This window comes from Paramisgurnus dabryanus, chromosome 3, assembly GCF_030506205.2.
Source record: "Paramisgurnus dabryanus chromosome 3, PD_genome_1.1, whole genome shotgun sequence".
Classification (NCBI taxonomy): Eukaryota; Metazoa; Chordata; class Actinopteri; order Cypriniformes; family Cobitidae; genus Paramisgurnus; species Paramisgurnus dabryanus.
The window spans coordinates 20,980,440-21,002,060 of NC_133339.1; the positions used below are offsets into that span (position 1 = coordinate 20,980,440).

The following is a 21,621-nucleotide window of genomic DNA, read 5'->3' on the forward strand; positions in this document are numbered from 1 at the left end:
ACATTAAATGCATTTAACACTTTAATGGATAAAGACAAACAGAGCAAACAAGAACAAAATAGGATACGCTTACAAGGTTTAAGGCACGATCTAAGACATTGCAATACTTATGGGAGTGAACTCAAATTACATTATGGACACTGATTTTAAGCCTAGTAAAACATACTAGAGCACTTTTTTATTTTAAAGTAAATTTAGACACATTTCAAAAGACATTAACATACATTTCTTAGCACCATTTGAAATGGTAAATCGGATTTAACCTTTTTGCTTTGAATTAATTAATTCATCTCTTTATAAATTATGAACGAGTGCTCCCTAAAAAGAATAAATAAATACAATAGTGGCATGAAAAGATTAAACATGAGACTTAGCCTTGCCCGACTGAACTTTCCTGCAAATTTAGGACCAGAAAATACTTGGGTTTAAGGGGGTTTGAGGACATAATCTGGTCTTTGATTTGTAGCAAAGCACAATCGTATTACAGGCTATGGCTAATTGTCTACTGGCGCCCTCTACAGGGTACAGTTGGAATCGAGGGATCGCCTGCAGTTCGCAACCCTCAGGTAGGTTTCAACCTTGTGCATGTCTTTTTTAAAGCAGGCCAGCAGACGAAAGCTCTCTCTGAGGTTATTCTCCCCCAAAGTCAAGTAGAAATCCTCAAAAGGCAATGGCAGGGAGTCATTATCGTCCATGTTTGGCTGTCCATCAAGACATCCCTGTGCAGATACAAATTCCAAATTATTGAATAGTTTTAGCAAATATGAATTTTTTAAATAAGAGAAAGTGGTTTTTATTGTGTCATGATGAGGCCATAAAAGCAAGATAATAAAATTGATGTAGGCCCAAATTACATTTATGTACAATACAACAAAGTATATATTAATAAGTGTGTACGTTCCCTAGGATCAAACCCACAACCATTGCACTACTAATGCAAGATTTACCTGCATGTGATGACTGAACTCTATCTTTTAAGCTCTTACACACACACACACCTTTATGAGCACGCTGATGCCCACTTTCAGATCGGCCAGCTTCTCTGTGATCTGGCTGGGGTTGCCGATGGTCAGGCTGTTTGAGATGGTTCCACTAAGGGTCTGGCTGGGATACTCCCAAGACTCAATGAGGCGGAAGGAGATGCGAAGCAGCTTCAGCACCTAAAAAAGCAAAGAAATGTTCAGAGAGGTTTCAGACCACTGGTCATGTTGAACTGTTATCAAGGATCGCTGAAGAAGCTTAAAGTTTCACTTAATTTGTTATAGTCCGGTATTTATTTGTGAAACATAATTAATTTCTAATGATGCTGGATACTCACAGAGCTTTTCTGCGTTTCATCTTTGCCAGTGGGAGCCTCTATAGAGTCAGAGTTGCAGAAGGACAATGGGAAGATTTTACTCAGCTGCCTGCGTTCCTCAGGTAACAGGCTGTCCTCCTTGATAATGAAAATGCAAAAAGCGATGGTAAAAACAGGCAAAAGTCTCATAATATAATTAAGAGATTGGGAACAGAAATATAAAACAACAATATTCATGACGAATCTGGCTCCATTTGGATTTTTTTTTTTAGATATTTATATAATAAGTGAAAATCTTACAAAGTCATTGATCATTTTTGCAGCCAGCTGGTGCAGGTGTTGTACACGGATGACTGCGTTGTTGAAGAGCCTCTGGTTCTCTGAGGCAGTCCCATTATTCACAAAAACACTGACCAGGACCAAAGACAGCAGCACTAAAGCTAAGAAAATAAAAGCGTGACATTTTCACATGCAACATGCTTTATTTAAGCTACAGATGACATGACCAAATAACCAGAATAACAAATAAAGTATTTTTACATTAAATCTTAAATGTTTAGTTTTTTTCTTGTTGTGATCCAATAACCTAATATGACAATCATCAAAAACTAAAGCATCTGATAGGAAACATTTAGGTAAGAAACATTAAAATTGCATTTTATGTGAAAAGAAATCAATGAACTGAACAGGTTACCGTGTATCCGATTCATCAAAACCATACCTTTAGCCATTTCGCTCCAGGTAGATGAAAATCTTGTGATCTTAGTTGAAGGTTGGTGAATGTTTGGGTTACTAGCTCAGGTGTGCTGATATTTATATGTGAAGTTTACATGTTTTGATGCATGTTGACAGAAATGTTTCCATGAGAACATAAATTTTAATATGCATGTTATGTGTATATTGACACCTTATACGTTAGTGATGTAGTTCCGGTCATGTATTTGTATGGCTATTACCATTGCTTCAGTACCAAATTATGCTGGCACTAACATAAGGAAGTCATAATTTTTACATTTTACTTGAATGTCATCATTTGAACATAGCAGAAAGATATGTGAAAGATAGTTTATTATGTGATTTTTGGTGAAAAACCATACTGAGATTATGTTTTAATTAATCCAGGAACAAATAGTCCAAGAGTAGTATGTCTGTAGTGTCACCATGTTCATGGTGTCATTTGCTTCCGAAAAGGACACATAATCAATAATTATGAGAGTAAATCGGGTCATATACGTGTGTTGTCACTTCGGGGAGATGGAAGGATTTTCCTATTCAGATTCGAGGTCGGTGTGTGAGTAATATTCATTGGTTTTAGGGTTGTGAAATGTCACTGTGAAATGAATAGTTTAATCCCTCACCAAGAAAAACAGAATACAATCTGTTTACCCTCATAGCTGTTCTGCCGGTCGTAACTCAATGTCAGGGCTCATGCATAAGCATCTCAGAGTGTGGCCGTATGCTTGGTGACTCTTAAGGTTGCATTATAAGGTTGCAAAGTATTCTGGTTTGGAGATGTGTCGTGGAATTTTAGCCGCATCAAATAATACTCACTAAGAGTGAAAGTCAAGGATCACACAGACACACTGTCGACAGAATTTTCTTTGTCTGAATTTAATATATTCTGCAGAATAGGCTCTCACCCCCGTGGTGCTAGAAGTTTAAAAACCTAAGAGCCCCGTTTACAAGGTTGAGCACATATTTATAGTAAGATACTGAAAAACACAGTCATCCCATCTACGCCCATGATCCAAAGATTTCATCATAGTTCCAGCGTCACTTAGAAAATAAACCTTCAATTTATCAATGACTAAGAAACATATCAGTTGAAGCACATCTGGTCAAATAGAAGAAATTATTTTGTTCTCAGTGAAACTCTACCGTTTACTGAGTTTTTCCACTTGTTCATCATTTGTTAATTATCTCATTCACTAGCCCCCCTTTATCTTATCTGGTAGGACTTTGCATAATGTTCTAGTCTTTGGACATTTTACTACTGAACAGATGGAAAGAACAGAAATCTTTCACTAGAACAGAAGAACAGGATTTTCCATTTAACAATTATAAGTTCATAAACTATAATTAAAAATAAAAATAAAAAATCTTCCACTACAGATGCAAGATTTTTTTTATCACTTTAAAGGTGACATAGAGTGATTGAAAGGGGTATTTACCCTTGTTCTGTGATGTGACATGTTTTTGTTTGGGTCTGTAATGCCTTAGAAGCTTCCTAAAACCTCTCTCAGATAGCTCTATTAGGGTGGGGGATTTTAAACAAGTGGTTTTGCACCTATTTGGCTCCCCCTACTGGCTTAAGTTACAATCTCATTACTGATTGGCTGACTTTGCTGCCACTCAAAAAATGCAGCCAATTATTTTAAAGTGGAGGGGCAGTGAGATGCCTGTGATGTCATAAGCATCAGTTTTTCAGATTGGGCCGTTTTCTGGCTGACATTTCTAAAAGAGGAATTTCTATGAGACTGAGATGTTTAGCATGTCTAGCACTTTTTGTATGTTTGTGAATGCGGGTAGACTACCATTATTCAACAAAGACAGGGTATTCAGACAGGGTTTTCAGGGTTTTTCATTCTCTGTCCCCTTTAATGCTTTTTAAGATCTTTTTGGTCTAAATCAGCCAAAATCTGAAGGGATTTTTGCATTCTGACTATTTTTACATATTCACATAAGTGCACTGTAAAACATTATGTCAAATCAACACATAGTTTATGTTACTTTAACTTAACTTTAATTATTTTAACTCGTTTTTAGTAAGTTATGTCAAATTATTACAAATCAAAATGCAAAATAGTAGGTTTAATCGACTTGCAAAACCATGTTGTTTTAACCTCATGCTGGCCTGCTGATAAATTTCTTTGATCAAACAATGGGCCTTAACCCCTTTTCCAAAATATTTAAATGCTTTGATGCCTGATTTAACTTAATTCATGTAACTCAGTTCACTCAATGTGAATATGGTTTAAAAACTCAATGGCCGATGTCTGACCAATGACCTTCGGCTGCCCCTGTTTACTTTGTATTTATATATACACTGTCAGAAAAAAAGGTACAAAGTTGTTGCTTTTTCTGTCGCTGGTGTGGTACCCTGAAAGGTATCTTTTTGTCCCGTTATGGGTATACAACACATTGAATGTTGTACCTTATGGGGTACAATATTATACCCTAAGAACCAATTGTGTACCATAAGAAACCATTTTTTACCAGTTAAATTTTACGGTTACAAACGGTTAACTGTACCTTTAACGGTACACAATAGATCCTTAAGGAACAGTAATGTACCTCAAAAGGTACAACATTGTATTATGTTTATATACCTGTAAAGGTACAAAATGGTAACTTGGGGTACCACCCCAGCGACTAAAAAGGTACAGTTTTGTACCCTTTTTTCTGACAGTGTAATTTTAAATGTTTTACTTCCCATTAAATGTAATAAAATAGTATCTAATATATACTATAGGATGATCAGCTGACATTGGCTAAACTTAGCACCCTCTTCTATACGTTATTACTACACTCGCTAGGACAACGTTTAATCTTTGCCACTGTATTTTGCTGCTTATGTTGTCCATTAATTTTTCTGCTTTTTCTCCTGAATCTATTAATGTAAAGCTGCTTTGAAACAATTAACAATTGTGAAAAAAGCTATATAAATAAAATTGAATTGATTTAAAAAAAGTTAAACAGTCTCATAATCTAATAATGAGATTTGGAGAATCAAAGTTTGATTTCAGTTATTGATTTCATATGATTGTGATCTTTCACATGATCTTACTTAATTAATATAAAGATATCAAGGCTGTTTTCTCACAGAATATTCTTTACATTATGTAGGATGATTTATGTAAAAACAGTTAATCACAAAAAATGACTTTAGCTGTGATTTCACAGGTTGGTCACATATTATGTCTTGATATCTTAAAAAAAAACTTTATCTTTCTACATTTCAAAGTATATTATAGTCAAATAATTAACTGATTTATGAAATCTAATATAACATGTTTGTATAACATGGACCATTTAACAAAATGTAATTTAACATCACATCTGAATACAGGGCCGGCCCGAGGCATAAGCGAACTAAGCAGCTGCTTGGGGCCCCATGGCCACTAGGGGGCCCCCAATCGTTTTTTATTATATAACTTAAACAAGTAATATAAATGAATGAATGAATACGAATGAATAAATTAATTATTCAAGACAAAAAAATCTGATTTGCAGGCAACTGATGTGTGTCTGCAGTGCTAGCGTTTGAGTCATGCGCAATATAGACACCTCGCCTGAATTGACACTTTGCGCCGGTATGCAAGTGCGCGTAACTGTAATAAATGATAAGCCATGTTACAAAAAAGTAGGCTATGTATCCCTCTGGTGCTGAAAAGAGAAAGAAGAAAAAGACAGAGGAAGAGAAAAAGAGCAAGATAAAGGTATGTTTGCATGATTATTTACAGTATGTTTAAGTTGTGGAGCAGCAGCTAGTGGTGTGACAGTTCGGCTCGCTCTTAACGTGCAACTTTTTTCTTTTTATAAATGTTTGTAATTTCTTAATTTTTTTATTAAAAAATTGGTTTGGGGGCCCCCCCAAACAAATTCTGCTTAGGGCCCCTAAAAGGCTCGGGCCGGCACTGTCTGAATAGCACTTGAATTGCACACATAAATTAAAATGATTTAAACTAACCAAATAGTTTATAAGACCGTGATACGCTCATGCATTTGCTCTACTTGGCCTACCACCACAACAGCTGGTCCACCTCTGTTTTCTCCTTTACCTTTTGTAACCAAACTGCCAGATCTGCGGAAATGACTGTCATCAACACTGGTTGCTTTGATCACAAGTTCATGATCTACTCTGTGACTAAATTATACAAAAGGACAGAGTTATGACTCACAGGAGTGAGGTCCTGTGCCTGTTTGTGTGATATTTTTATGTTGCCAATTGGAGGACTGGTCAAGCACTGTGTGCCACGTTGCAAATTATATTTACGTTTAGACATTTAGCAGACGCTGTTATCCAAAACAACTTACAAAAGCAAATTCTGTCATTATTTGCTTGCTCACCGCATGTTGTTACAAACCTGTATAAGTTTCACTTTAAAAAAAATAAAAGTCAATTCAACCACATTTTTTTCTTAAAAAAGTTGATATGAATTCAAGTTGAAATTGTTTAACTTAAAGGAATAGTCTACTCTTTTGCCATATTAAACTATGTTATTACCTCAACCTAGACGAATTAATACATACCTATCTTTTTTCAATGCGTGCACTGTACAGTGCGTTATGAATGTGTTAGCATTTAGCCTAGCCCCATTCATTCCTATGGTCAGAGTCGCGGGAAGATTCATTTGGATTTATAGATGTTTAACATTAAAATCGATGCATGGGAATAATTTATATTAATTTTTTAAATACCCACCACTCTTAAATGCGCATGTTCCTTATTGTACATCGAGGCTTTACAATTTAGTTCCTTTCATGTCGTTTAAATAATTTACTTCAATCTTTTTTACTTTAAATGTTTACTTTAAATGTTCTTTTACATTTACATGTGCGTTAAACACCGCGAAACAATTTGGCTATATTTTTAAATAGTTTTTTTATTAAAAAAAATACCTTTTTCTGATATGTGAGTCATTTGGACAAATAACGCTAGTCCTTGGGACTTTTGGGCTGTGTTATTGAAAAAAAATAAAAAATTCTCTTCTGAGACATTGCGAAGCTGATAGATAAGCTACAGATAGTAATTCGTTCTATGTGGCTGTGAGTGTGCGTGCTTGTGTGTTATGCTTATACACGCAGCTTATGGGCTGAATCGCATTCACATTTTAAATCATTTTAAAATTACTAAATTAATCATTCTCTCTTCATCACACAGCCCAAACATGATGACATACAAAATGTATTGGAACAGTAACAAACAACAATCAGAGACATTTACAAGCTATAATTTTATGGTCATTGCAGTTTTAAATCTTTGCCACCAGCACCTGCAGCACCCCCACTTCCCGCGCCCATGCCTATGGTACCAAAAAAAAAGTTTTATTTTGTGGCACTATACTTACTAGTATAACTCCTCATGTAACAGTCTTTAAATAGGGAAAACATGGAAGTGTTTGGCTTCCCTGTTTGGTAACATAGGAATGAATGGGTCTAGGCTAAATGCTAACACATTCACGACGCGCTGTACAGTGCACGCATTGAAAAAAGATAGGTAGGTATTAATTTGTCTAAGTTGAGGTAATAACATAGTTTAATATGGCAAAAGGGTAGACTATTCCTTTAATGTTTCAAGTTTTAAACTAACAAAAAAATATGTGTTGATTTAACAAAAATCCTGCAATTTTTTTACAGTGTTCTTTATTCTGTTGAAAAAAAAAAGATTTTATGATGAGTGATGCAGTTGACTGTACCCATTGACTTCCATAGTACACAGCAAAATCACTGGTGTTAAAATAACACCCAGGGTGTCAAATTTAACACTTGAAAAGTGTGTATATGTGTCCACACTACACTGTGTTAATTTAGTCAAAAGTGTAGTGTTAATTTAACAACACTCATTATATGTTAATTTAACACTCAATATTGTTAAATTTTACACTTTGTTCAACACTATTCATTGTTGTTTCCACACTACACTGGTGTTGGCACAGAAATACAGTGTTAAAAATTAACACTCCTAATTTAAGGTCAACACCAGTGTAATGTGAATTCAACAATGTTAAGTGTTAAAATACTGATTAATAGCCACTTTTGTTGCTAATGGGTTGTTTCTATAAAAGACAAATGACAAGAAATATTGCAAAACCTCTTTTTATTAAAGTACATCACATTTAATATTTACATTGATACACACAACACTTTGCATTTAATACTGCTTATTTAAATACCTCAGCTACAATTAGAATACATAATACAGTATGGAATAATGAAAGTTATCTTATACCACAGCGCAGGGACATGAAAACCACTTATTATAAGGTCTTTAATATATCAAATGAGTAAAAAAAAATTAGCCACCCTACTCAAAACTTGAACATTAAAATACACTGCAATTACCTTACTGGCAGGCAGAAATGCTTATCCTTCACAATACTAAAGATTTTTCCATAACAAAACAGACATTTCAATTCAAAAGACGTTTCATTTTTCTTAAATACGTTCCAACCTGGTATTTAGTTCTGTAGTTGTTTTACTCATGATGTAGTGGAAGGCTGCATCAGTGGTCTTCATCATGGAGGGAATGGCTTTTTGGTCCAGAATGATGCAAAAATTCTGGATGCAACTTCTGTTCCCAACGCAGTGCAGGCAGGGCTGTGCTGATCCATCCACCTCAAAGCATGGATTGATGCTCATCACCTAAGTGTTTTAAAAGAGTGTATTTTATGAATGTATTTGATGTGTATTTATGAACTTGTATGCATTTACATGGGGTGAACAATGCAAGCAAACTAACTGCTGAATAAATAACTAGAACAAAATACTAAAAAAAACGTACATAGCACAATCAGTAGCTTCAGTTGCACATTGACCCTCTCCAGTCTTTCTTCCTTTCACAAATGAAGGCAAGAGGTGAATGAGCCAGGGAAGAGCTGCCACATCACTGTCCCGTCCTAGCAAAACAGAATTGAAACACCATGAGTATACAGTTAAACTTTAAAACCGTAAAAGTAGCAAACCCATGTACACTTACCATATTTAAACTCCTGTTGACCAGACAGAGGGTCATCCATATTGTTGTATGTTGGCTATTTTGCAATACATCACCTCAGCATATTTCTGCAGATTTTCAAAGACAAAAAGAGTCAAGAAAATACCAAAAAGGGTGCAGTTTTAACCGTTATTTGAATCAAAATCATCTCAGTATAATAAATCATGTTAGAGACAGTGTACAGTACAAATGTACTGTGTGTACTCACATACTGTAACTAGTTGGTAAGCTCTTATCCTCCAAACTGGGTTAAGGAATAACAGTTCCAGAATTCATGGGTATGCCGTATTCAAATATAGTCTGATAGGGTCCTATCACAAAAAATGACAATAAAGACTCTGAAAACTCAACATTCTTTTTATATTAAAAACAGCACTCAAGACAATATGAATCTTCATTTATACATTTTCAAAATAGTAATCAATTTGATTGCTATTTAATATGACATCAATAGCAAAACGATGTATGAGAAGATAATATATTTTTATAAAAGTTGGCAGCAGGTCATGTGAGTTTCTTTCCAGATTAATAATAACCATAATATGTACAAAACTACATATACTAAAAAGATTGGTTAACTGTTCAGTTATGTCAAATAAAATTATTTATATGTATAAATATATAAACTTACCTTCTGTAATGAATTTATATAAGTATTAGCAGTCGTTTCTCATTGGAAGTCATCCATGTCAGGTCTTCTTTAATAAACTGCCCTAAAAACAGCATCTCTTCTGAATGATTTGAAGCACTCAGTGTGTACTTTCACCAAACTAGCATCTATAATGACAGAAAAAAACAAATGTTCGCCATACACGTTTTACACTTCCGTATGTATTTGCCATTTGCATCTGTCTGACATCTAGCGCCACGAAAAGCTTACAACACACAATGCATCCAATCCAGCAAAATGTGCATACAAATGATGATATATTGTGAGGTTTTGGTAAAATGAATTGTTGGTTTGGCGATATTTCCCCTGTTTGCATACATCTTAGAAAAACACATGACGATGCGGTTGCGGTTTTCTCCGTGTTTTTCAGTAATTTGAATAATTAACCGATATCCGTGCACTCACGTGCATGTAAACGACCTCGTTAACTCGCGGTATCTAGCCTATATGATTACCTCATAACGAGCATCATATGGTGAATAAACGAGCTTTCATTTAACTTAATTTCATACCTTCAATTTGTAGTGCATGTCGCGTTTTATCATGGTTCAATTCTTTCGTTCATATCTCCTGTTAATATTATCCTTCTTGGTTTTAAACTTTTAGCTAGCAGTTTAACTTTATACTAAACTAACAAGGGAACAACGTAACACAAGGTAGCTCCGATTAAACTGAACCAAATAACGAACAAAGGGGAAATAAAATGTGAAAAATATCTTATTTAGGTTTTTTGGCATATGGCTGCGTAGAGTCAGACAGAGAAATAACAGTTTAATTTAGCTAAACCATGTGAATATTATGAGACTAATTTACCTGATCTCTTCAGTCCTCCTGTGAAAGAAAATGGCGGTAAAATCCCTGACAGGAAATGTTTAGTGGAGGCGTGGCTTGATTTACACCGCTCAGAGTGAAATCTGATAACACCCTTGTTTTACACTGACACTGTCGTGAATATAACACTGGCCTAGCAATGGCAGTGTTATTTTATTACCAGATAGTGTTAAAACAGCATCAACACTGTGTATTTAACACCATCCCTGAAAATTTAACACTGATGATTTTGCTGTGTATTTGTTTTTCCTACTATGGAAATCAATGGGTACCCTCATCATTTATCAAAATATATTTTTTGTATTTAACAGAATAAAGAAACTTATACAGGTTTGGAACAACATGAGGGTGAGCAAATAATGACCAAATTTTTAGGTTTGGGTGAACTATCCCTTTTGGTAGGGATTTATTGTAACTGGAACCAGAACTTAATCTCTGTACACCAGTGTGTATACCTCTTTCTGTTCTCAGATCAGTTTGAGAGAGAGAGAGAGAGAGAGAGAGAGAGAGAGAGAGAGAGAGAGAGAGAGAGAGAGGAGGAGAGAGAGAGAGAGAGAGAGAGAGAGAGAGAGAGAGAGAGAGAGAGAGAGAGAGAGATCATAAGGTCATAAGGTATTCGAAGACTGTAAGTTACTTCCACCCTGTGGTTACAATCGTAATGGCAGCAGGTGCCAGAGATAAATCCTCCGCGATGCTTCAGCTGTTCATGCTTTCTGATGAGTGTCTACCCACTGAACTTGGTACCTGTCAGTCAAGTGTGAGAAACCAATACTCTCTGTCAGTCAGGTGGATCTAGGAACAGCTTCCTTTCACTGAAAACCAAACCAGTGATTATGAATAGAAACTCAGGTCAGTATAAGGCCCAATCACACGGTAAGGTGTAATTTCTTAAACATACAAATAAATAAACAAATAAATGCAAGAACACAGTTTAAGTTGCAAAAATATCACCAATGGTACTTTTTTTGGCTGAAGTGTTCGCTCTGTTTTATTTCTAGACACAAGGTGGCACCACTAAGCATGTGGCATTTGAAAGCATCTATATTCTCAGCATCTATGGCTATCTAATATTCATGGCGAGAACTGGTTAATCCACACAGGTTTGTCCATAGACATAAACCGGAGTACCCGGAGTAACCCCCGCTGACACAGGGACCTTCTTGTTGAGAAGCAACAGTGCTACCCACTGAGCCATTGAGCCACCTGAAAGGGGTTTTTAGGAAGGCAATTGTCCAGAGTTTAGCTCCATAAAACACACCTGAACTATACATTACAGTAGCCCTATGCTAAAGACTGTATTAAAATGTTAGATATATATGTATATTTATTCAATTTGGTTAATATACCCATGCATGCTTCTCTTGTTGCATGTTTTAAATCTTCATCAGATGTTTGCTGCAAGACATTCCATGAAGCCCCTTGAAATGTTGATCAGAGCCTTTAAAATTAACTTGCTTGCAATAGTATCACACATCCTAATGGAGTAAACAGAGATAGCTCCATCTCAAGTTAAGGTAGGTTGGCGCTACCACTAACAGTATCCCACAACCAAGCAGACAGATTTACATATCAACTCGTTTCAGCTTCTCACTTTCAACTTGGAGGATCTAGGGTGTCGTCCTCTCTTCATTTTGTGTCTTATTTGTAACACATTGTATATGTAAATACTAGCAAACATGTTAATATGCATAACACACTTAAGTAAATATGAGTACTAGGGCTGTCAAAAGATTAATCACGATTCAGCGCATACAAAATAAAAGTTTGTTTTTGAATAATATATATGTGTGCACAGTGTGTAATTATTTTGTTTATAAAAATACACACACATGCATGTTTATTTAGATTTTGATATATTTTGTATTTATATATATTTTGTGTGGTCATGGTCAAAACAATCTCCTGAACTCCAAACTGAATGTCAAAAAGAAAGGTGATTGAAGCAATTTTGAGCGTGGCATGGTTGTTGGTGCCAGACGGGCCGGTCTGAATATTTCACAATCTGATCAGTTATTGGGATTTTCAAGCACAACCATTTTTAGGGTTTACAAAGAATGGTGTGAAAAGGGAAAAACATCCATTATGGGGCAGTCCTGTGGGTGAAAATGCCTTTGTGATGCTAGAGATCAGAGGAGAATGGGCCGACTGATTCAAGCTGATAAAAGAGCAACTTTGACTGAAATAACCACTCGTTACAACCGGTATGCAGCAAAGCATTTGTGAAGCCACAACACGCACAACCTTGAGGCAGATGGGCTACAACAGCAGAAGACTCCACCGGGTACTACTCATCTCCACTACAAATTGGAAAAAGAGGCTAGAATTTGCACGAGCTCACCAAAATTGGACAGTTGAAGACTGCAAAAAAGTTGCCATTTTTGGTGTAAACAGAATGGGAACATGGATCCATCATGCCTTGTTACCACTGTGCAGGCTGGTGGTGGTGGTGGTGTAACAGTGTGGGGGATGTTTTCTTGGCACACTTTAGGCCCCTTAGTGCCAATTGGGTATCGTTTAAATGCCATGGCCTACCTGAGCATTGTTTCTGACCATGTCCATCCTTTTATGACCACCATGTACCCATCCTCTGATGGCTACTTTCAGCAGGATAATGCACCATGTCACAAAGCTCGAATCATTTCAAATTTGTTTCTTGAACATGACAATGAGTTCACCGTACTAAAATGGCCCCCACAGTCACCAGATCTCAACCCAATAGAGCATCTTTGGGATGTGGTGGAATAGAAGCTTCATGCCCTGGATGTGCATCCCACAAATCTCCATCAACTGCAAGATGCTATCCTATCAATATGGGCCAACATTTCTAAAGAATGCTTTCAGCACCTTGTTGAATCAATGCCACGTAGAATAAAGGCCATTTTGAAGGGTGCAGTATTAGTATGGTGTTCCTAATCATCCTTTTACACACACAAATATAAAATGCAAACACAAACTTTAATTTTGTATGCGATTAATATCGATTAATCTTTTGACAGCCCTAATTAGTACTACATATTACAAGTTCCATTGTAACTCTTGACTTAAAGTTATGTAATGTGTGTAATGTATATAATATAAGTAATCTCTTGTTAGTGTCTAATATAATACAGTCTTTATAGGCAGGTGCACCTACCCCTGATGCCACCTACCACATAAGAATGCCTTCAACAGCCTGCAGACCTTTAACCCCCCACAAAGCTGCCATTGTAAACTGCTCTTGAACTTTTGACATCCCTGATTCCATCCATACTCATGCCCATTGCTTTTTTCAGGAAGGGGAGACCTAATTTGTGTGTCTCTTAATAGGTTAGAACAGGACAAGCTGTACTGAGATCAGTACTGTTTGGCAACACTCCACTATAGTGCAGACTCCACCTTGTTCCCACTTCTCGTCAGCTCTTGTTTCAAAGGAGGCAATGTTACACATCGACCTTGGAATGCATTGCCTCCATCCCGCCCATTCTCCAGTTCCTCAGGCTGCTCATCACGACTCTGGAGTCAGCTCATGTTGCATCTTCAGGAGCAGCTGTGGCTTCTTGACTTTGGAGACACCGCTTGTTGACGGGACACTTTCCTTCACTGCTTCCTTTGCTTACGGAAAGGCTGAATACCGGTTTGGGAACCTCACATTCCCAACCAGCCTGTTAATGAAGCAAACAAAGGTTACTCAGGTCACATAGGCTGCCAATGTTTTGGATAATTCATTGAGGACTGTGCTAATGAACAAAGGTACCTTGTGAAAGTCAGATCTGTAGATGAGTGCGATGCCCAGGCGAGGCAGGTTTAAATTCAGGATCAGCATTGCCTCTTCTGTCTCATATATCAAAACTAACTTTGATATATTAAACTTTGAAGAAGATATATTTAAAATAATAAATATACAAAATACATTAAAATAAATCACAAATATGAGTCATGATAAACTTAAAATACTGAAATATTTAAATGTTGAGAAAATATAAGGTAACTTTATTTGTGGTAGATTTGGTTGCAGGTAAAAGAGTGGATTGTTCACACACACACACACACACACACACACACACACACACACACACACACACACACACACACACACACACACACACACACACACACACACACACACACACACACACACTTAGGCGACATTGACAAATAACAGTGACATAACAATGGCAACAGTGCTCCAGACATAAAGAAAATAGATACAAAAATATACATAATATTATTAATATCAGATTTCAATAAATGAAATGCAAATAAAAATCATCTTAAACAAATGGGGGGAACTGTAAGGGTCAGAATAATCAAATAAATACATAAAAACATTAAGAAAGCTGTAAAATCAATAAATTAGGTTTAATTTAATAATATCCTAAGTGCTGTTTAATATTCTAATAGCTGAGGGAACAAAACTGCCTCTATATCTCTTAGTTTTGCAGAAAGGCATTTTGTATCTGCGGCCTGATGGAAGAGGCTGAAATTCACCGTATAGTGGGCAAGATAATCCATACTAGCTTCTGTAGCTGCCTACTGTGTAAGGATTTTAAGTTCAGCTGTGTCTCTTCAACCAGCCTACTAGCCCACCTCACAATTTGTTTCAAGGAGTTCTTTTTTTGTTCAAAATATTAAATAAATGAAGTACATGAATATAATATAAAAATAGTTATTTTAAAAATAATTATGTATTATGATGTATTTGATTTTATTATAGATGCTGAAAAAAATATAGAAAATGTGAGTTATAATGTGTATTTTTAGATGAATGCTGAAAAACTGGCATATTAAACTGTGAAAAAATATATTTAAAGTATTAAATAAAAAAAATATGAGTTTGGGGTTTTGTGATGTCACTGATTTCATGATGGATGCTAAAAAAACTTTAATATATTATAGAAAATCTAAATCTAAAATAAACAAATTTTTTTATAATTATGTAATTAAATATGTAATTAAAATATAAATGACTGACAAAACAAGCGTGTGATGTCAAATTAACTTTACTATTAGAAATTTTTTCAAGATCATAAATGTAACATTAAAATAAAAACTTTTCACAATTGTTTGAGAACCTGCTCTTAAGTTGTTATGCCATTTATTTAAATTGAGATATTAAAAAAGATATATTAGTAACACTCAGTGGTGTGTCCCCCAGACTGCAGTGAGACGAGTATATTACCAGTACTCTAGTCTGTGTGAAAGAGATGCATTGAAGATGTTGACCTTTAGTCCAGAGGTCTCACTTCACAGCTGACCTCTGACCTCATCTGTATGCATGGCACTTGAGTGGTTGTGATCTAGTGGATGCCGCGGTGATTTCTGCTATGTCTAACTGCACGGCACGTGTTTGTGTGTGTGAGCTGGTTTGGTGGATAGTCACACACGACCACTTATGATCAAGAGTGGCCAGTGTGGGGCGGAGACAAATATGAATCAGTTCTAACCAGTACATGAACATATATCTTTATAATCAAGTGTTTTCCATCCTTTAAGTTATATTGCAATAACCAGTATTTTTTCAGGCTGATTGAATGAAAAGATAAAACTTTTATATCTGTGACTTGTGGTGTACTTACTGGCTTTGAATGATCTCTTCCTTTATGAACCAGTCATCTCCACCATATATTATTCAAATCAAAGCCAGCTCCTACATCTAAACAGCAGCAGATTTATTTCTACGTTGGGGTAAAATGATTTAAGTGTATCTTTAAACACTACTGCTCATGTGGGTTGCATTGCTTTATCACTAGGTGGCGTATAATTCCCAATTCAGTCTGGCAAACTGCAATAGAAATTTGCAATTTTCATACAAAAGGTTTCTTGAGCAACATTCCTTTAAATATTCAGTTTGGTTAGTTTAGTTTTATAGATTTCTGACACAGACCAATAAATACTGAATTCACGTTATTGTATGGTGTTTAAAAAAAGCATAGAGTCAAAAACAGTTTATTCCAATATTGTAAACAGATCAAGAATATACAGTCAAATGTACAGATCTTTCAATACTTGCAAAATGTGACATCCACAACATGCATTTAGCAGATGTGATGAAGTAACAGATGCATTGAACACGAGTCGTAAATTTACTGTAAGGTACAGTAACATTAATCAGGGTTAAAACATCTAGCAGAACATTAAAGTCCAGCTTATTATTTTTTCTGTATTTTCATTGCATAACTGTTCAGTGAACATTGCATTGTCTTTATTATGATTTAAATAGAAAATAGAATATTATTGGTGTATAAAATGACATTCAGAGGTGGACTTTGATTATTATTTTGAATTTGTCATATCCAATTTATTGCCCATTAGTAAGTTATTCAACTATCATCAGTAACCTAATTTACAACTGAGGAATACCGTATGTTCTCATAAGACAGCTATAGCGGAGCTTTGCATCTTATCAAAGTGCTATCATTTGGATTTTATGTCTTAAGACTTAAAAAAACAACCTCAAAATATGGCTTAAAAATCTACTCTTCGTTTACAATTGTTTGCATTACAAAAAATATAAGTTAAATAATCCTATAAATAAAAGTATACATTTAAAAGCATAAGAAAGAAATAATTGACTTAATGTTCATTTAAAATAAAAATAAGAATGGGGGCATTATTGTTTAATGATTAAATTAAATTAATCTAGAAATATACAAAGCATTTTATTAAACCAAAAAAAATTCTGCTACTTCAGCAACAAGAAAATAAATTGTCATGTTTTAAATGTGTCTTAAATATAGAGCAGGCAGTGTCTCAAGCAGCCAATTTTCAGCAAATAGCATTTTTATGAATCAATGGTGCATAATTATGTAATTATAAATGTTTTTATTGCATCATTTAAAAAATCTATTTTTTAAAACATGACAGAGAAAAAATGTGGCTGACGGATTTTTTTCCTCTACCACTATATAAACTAGAAATGCATATCTGGCTCATAATAAATATAAAATTAAAAAAGCAATTTCACAGATTTTATACTTGGAGTTAACAAATTGCAAGTTTGAAAACAGGCTCATTAAAAGAAAAAAAATAATTAAAAATAAATCCATATTTTACATTATTTTCAGATGGGCAGTTAAATGCTAGACTGCATATTATTTGATATTAAATAGTCTTGGGTGGGATTGCCTAAAGTGAGATGTTTTTAGGGACAATTCTAATGCTTTTAATGTTTATTTAATGCTTGCAGGCAGCGATTACAATACTACAGGAGTACTATTGTATGAGAAGATGACTGAATTATTTTTTATCAGTAATGCAGCAAGACAAACATATTTTCACATGCTTTTACAGTGAACTACTGTATTAAGACTAATATGATTTTTAAAGGCAGCTTTGTTAAATTGAATTCTTACCAGTTAGTGCAAAATCATCTATTAGAACAGTGTTGCTTTTTAAATCTAATGCAACATAAAAAATGTGACAAAAATGGATACATACATTCTACATAAACACTAAAAATACTGGATTGTTTCAATCCACAGTTGGGTAAAATATGGACAAACCCAGCTATGGGTTAAAACAAACAAGCATTTAACCCAGAGTGTACCTAAATGAAAAATATAGTTAAATAAAGTTAGTAAATTTTTCCTGCAATATTGTTGTGCTTACAATTCATACACTCTATAAAATGCTGGGTTATTTTCAAAGAAAGAAAAACCAAACTCTGGCTTACAGTAAATGTTTATATTTGACCCAACAATGGGTTGCATTTTAGAATAGGATAAATAACAACCAACCAGATTGGGTTTGTCTCATTTTGAGCCAGCGCTGGGTTTAAAATAACCAAGCAATTTTTAGAGTGTACTTTTAAAAACCGTCTCTAGCGTTGTCTAAAGGTTTGTGCATCAAAAACATTTTATGCTGCTTTGATATATGCACTAACAGATCAAGCTTACAGCCCAATCCTCTCCAGTGCCGGTCAGCGATTGTCTTCTTAAAGGCAGTACTGATAAACAGGGAGTATTGATTGCATATATTATACTGATCACAAACTTTTGCCATCTCAATCAGGTGATCGCTCCTAAATCACTGCAGTTTCTTCAACACTGGCTACGTGTGCCAGCGCTGAACATTGAAGATGGGTCTCAGTATTGCGGTGCATTCCTAAGGTTGTTTGATTTCTGCTACACAAGGGACTCTCTTGAAGTCGTCACGACCGTTGAGGACTTAGGGACGGGAAAGGGGGCGGAGTACAAGACTACATCGCTTTGAACCCTCACCGGGGCACCTTTAACCTTCTGCTGCTTTTTTCCTGGCTGAGGGAAAGAGATGGTAGACGCTTGGTCGTCCTCAAAGCCCTGATCTCCATATAGATAGTTCATTCTCTTAGCGATCATCCCCAGCTTCTCTGGAGCCTCCTCATCTTTTCCCTTTTTGCCTGTTTTCTCTCTGTATATATATGAGGCGTGTTTGAGGGAGCGTTTAAGCACGTGCGCGCGGTAAGCCCTCTGAATAGTCGAAGCAGACACCTCCTCTTGTTTGCGCCTAAAAGTGCTGGTGATGGGCTCGTACGAAGCTTTCGAGGGATTGTTGGCCATAAACTTTTCCTCCATGGTTGATTTCATGGCATCTATCTGGCCGGAATCTCCCAGCACTTCTGTAGTAAGGGCTACCAGGATGTCCAGACAGTGGATCCTGTCTCCAGGGACCATGGGTAGGTCCATCAAAACCAATTTTGCCTCATTGGGTTTGGCGACTCTCAGTGGCTCTTTCAACGTGTCGCAGAACTCCGACAGCATGCCGTAACTGATAAACTGAGACGCGGACGGATCGAACTTCTCCCAGGTTTCGTAGAACATCTCAAAATCGTCCTCGCACAAGGGGTCGCTGCTCTCCTCTGTCGCTACGTTGAAGTTTTCCAGAATAATGGCTATGTACATGTTCACTACGACAAGGAATGACATTACAATGTAGCTGCAGAAGAAGACGATTCCCACCGCCGGGCTCCCGCAGTTGCCCCTGACGGACGAACCTGGGTTTTCCAGATCTGGGTCGCAGTCTGGTGGGCCACTATTGAGAATGGGTGACAGCAGGCCATCCCAGCCAGCGGACGTCGTGATCATGAACAAGCATATGATGCTGTTGCCGAAGGTCTCAAAGTTGAACATGTCATCGATGACACCTTCTTTCTTGACATACGCAAAGTTGGACATGCCAAATATTGAGAAAATAAACATGATTAGGAAAAGCAGGAGGCCGATGTTGAAGAGTGCAGGAAGTGACATCATCAGCGCAAACAGTAACGTCCTGATTCCTTTCGCACCGCGAATAAGACGCAGGACGCGTCCGATTCTGGCCAGTCTGATGACACGGAAAAGTGTGGGTGAAACGAAGTATTTCTCAATAATGTCCGCCAGCAACAGACCTGTGAGACAAAAATAATTACAGTCTTTATATTTCGCATGCACACTACTGGACAAAAGTTTAGGATTACTCGCTGATTTTAATTTTTTTTAACTAATCTGCAGGGCTTTTATTGGCTGATTTTTCTTCATTATTCAATCCAAATATTAATCCTTATTTTAGTTTTGTAATGAAAAACATTTTGTCCACCAATAAGTGTGTAAACACATTAATTAAAAAAATACACCACAAAAATGACTTTGGGGCTGTTTACACTTGGTATTAAGATGTGTTTTCATCAATCGGATCACAAGTGGACGAGAGAGACACATTACGTTTACACCTGGTATTTAAATCCGTCTCTTTTGTCCACTTTTGACCGCTTCTGTCCTGAATACTGTGAGGGGGTGGTCTGTGAGACGGTGGGCGAGTCTCTCTGCTGTCATTCAAACGCGAGCGGGAGTAATTATGAGTTTATATGGACGCAAACTAATATTATGTCGGAGTCCGCTGCTTGTTTAGCAAGTATACATGCTGCACAGTGTTTTGTACGTTTATATCTTGGAGCTTTCTCTGAATTTTCAGCGCAATTGATGAAATAGGATCTACGTACTATGCTACGTACACACCAAACGCGGGGCATCGCGTGACTCACTCTAGATTACTCGCGGGATTTAACTTTGTGTCATGTGAATTTCTGCTCGAGTTGAATATTTTCAACTTGGGCGAAGACGCATTTGAGGCAAATAGCGCGTGTTTTTGCAGCAAACGCGCCGCCCATATCACGTCATTCGCATTGTCCCACGCAAGGACGTGTCTGATCGCATCTTTGCATTGATTTTCATGTAATCTACTCGCACAAATCCTTGAACTCGCATCTGGTGTGAACCCACAGTAAGAACGTCATTTTTGCAGTGTACAATTACAGATCTAAAGATTCTGAACATTTCAGTCAAGTGATCCTAAACTTTTGACTGGTTTATACTTTATATCAGGGGTGGGCAACTTTGGTCCTGGAGGCCCGGTGTCCTGCAGAGTTTAGCTCCAACCATAATTAAACACACCTGAAGCAGCCAATAAAGGTCTTACTATGCATACTAGAAACTTTTAGGCAAGTGTGCTGAGGCAAGTTGGAGCTAAACTCTGCAGGACACCGGCCCTTCAGGACCGAAGTTGCCCATCCTTGCTGTATGTGAACAACATAAAAAAAACTGGCCATAGGATTGCTTACCTACGATTGAAAGAATGACCACAACGAAATCAAAGACGTTCCACCCGACAGAGAAATAGTAGTATCGCAGGGCGATGAGCTTTAGAACGCACTCCGCGGTGAAGATCACGATGAAGATCAGATTGATATAGTATAAAATATTTTCCTTTTCTTGATTCTGATCATCTGTCTCCACCATCATGGTCACCATATTAAGACAGATCAGAACCATGATAAAGATGTCGAAGAATTGCTTGGTGACAAAGTCGAATACCAAGCCTTGACAGCAGTTCTTCAAAGATCACGTCCATGAAACATATCGAAGAGAAGAGCAAACGACCAGTTAGATTTTATAATGGAGTAACATTAGTTTTTTTAGTATGATTGGTTGCATTTTAAAGATTCATTGAAGAAAAAGACTTTATCTTACCGTAGGCCTTGGAATAGGTTTCTGTGGCTTCTTGGAGCCAAGTTTCTTCATGGCGTTGTAGTACTTCTTCTGTTCCTCTGTCATGAAGATATCTTTTCCTCCTAAGTATAGAGACAGCCACAGTTATTCTAATACAGACAGGTTT

At 36.4% G+C, this 21,621-nt stretch overlaps 2 protein-coding genes and 1 long non-coding RNA gene across 12 annotated transcripts in view; all 3 read right to left on the bottom strand.

Moving 5' to 3' along the window:
* Positions 1-72: 72 nt before the first annotated feature.
* Positions 73-2,070, bottom strand: gh1 (growth hormone 1). The gene is made up of 5 exons (XM_065277549.2): positions 2,019-2,070; positions 1,598-1,737; positions 1,319-1,435; positions 999-1,160; positions 73-719 (listed from the first exon to the last, which is right to left on the bottom strand). The coding sequence occupies exons 1-5, from the start codon at positions 2,026-2,028 to the stop codon at positions 516-518; spliced, it is 633 nt and encodes a 210-aa protein (XP_065133621.1). The 5' UTR covers positions 2,029-2,070; the 3' UTR covers positions 73-515.
* A 5,654-nt stretch (positions 2,071-7,724) lies between these two features.
* LOC135733771 (uncharacterized) lies at positions 7,725-10,734 on the bottom strand. Of its 4 annotated transcripts, XR_010527008.2 has the most exons (6): positions 10,498-10,734; positions 9,646-9,791; positions 9,223-9,325; positions 8,997-9,082; positions 8,802-8,916; positions 7,725-8,662 (listed from the first exon to the last, which is right to left on the bottom strand). It is a non-coding gene; the product is annotated as an uncharacterized lncRNA (long non-coding RNA). The 4 variants fall into 4 exon arrangements; XR_010527007.2 differs by lacking the exon at positions 10,498-10,734 and having other exon boundaries at positions 9,227-9,325; positions 9,646-10,339; XR_010527006.2 differs by lacking the exon at positions 10,498-10,734 and having other exon boundaries at positions 9,646-10,339.
* A 5,690-nt stretch (positions 10,735-16,424) lies between these two features.
* Positions 16,425-21,621, bottom strand: part of scn4ab (sodium channel, voltage-gated, type IV, alpha, b) — a 51,051-nt gene continuing 45,854 nt past the window's right edge. For 5 of the 7 annotated variants that reach the window (XM_073813877.1, XM_073813881.1, XM_073813880.1 and 2 more), the window contains exons 24-26: positions 21,477-21,581; positions 21,068-21,338; positions 16,425-19,858 (exon numbers count right to left, since the gene is read on the bottom strand). In XM_073813877.1, the coding sequence (XP_073669978.1) occupies positions 18,618-19,858; positions 21,068-21,338; positions 21,477-21,581 (1,617 nt within the window). In that variant the 3' untranslated portion in view covers positions 16,425-18,617. The remainder of the gene's footprint in view (positions 19,859-21,067; positions 21,339-21,476; positions 21,582-21,621) is intronic. The other 2 variants (XM_073813878.1, XM_073813883.1) reach the window with 1 other exon arrangement.

Excerpts from the sequence above, each read along its gene's own strand:
- gh1 (XM_065277549.2), bottom strand. Across the intron at positions 1,161-1,318 it reads ATGAAACGCAGAAAAGCTCT|GTGCTGAAGCTGCTTCGCAT; the intron begins GTGAGTATCCAG and ends TTGCTTTTTTAG. Across the intron at positions 720-998 it reads GCATCAGCGTGCTCATAAAG|GGATGTCTTGATGGACAGCC; the intron begins GTGTGTGTGTGT and ends GTATCTGCACAG.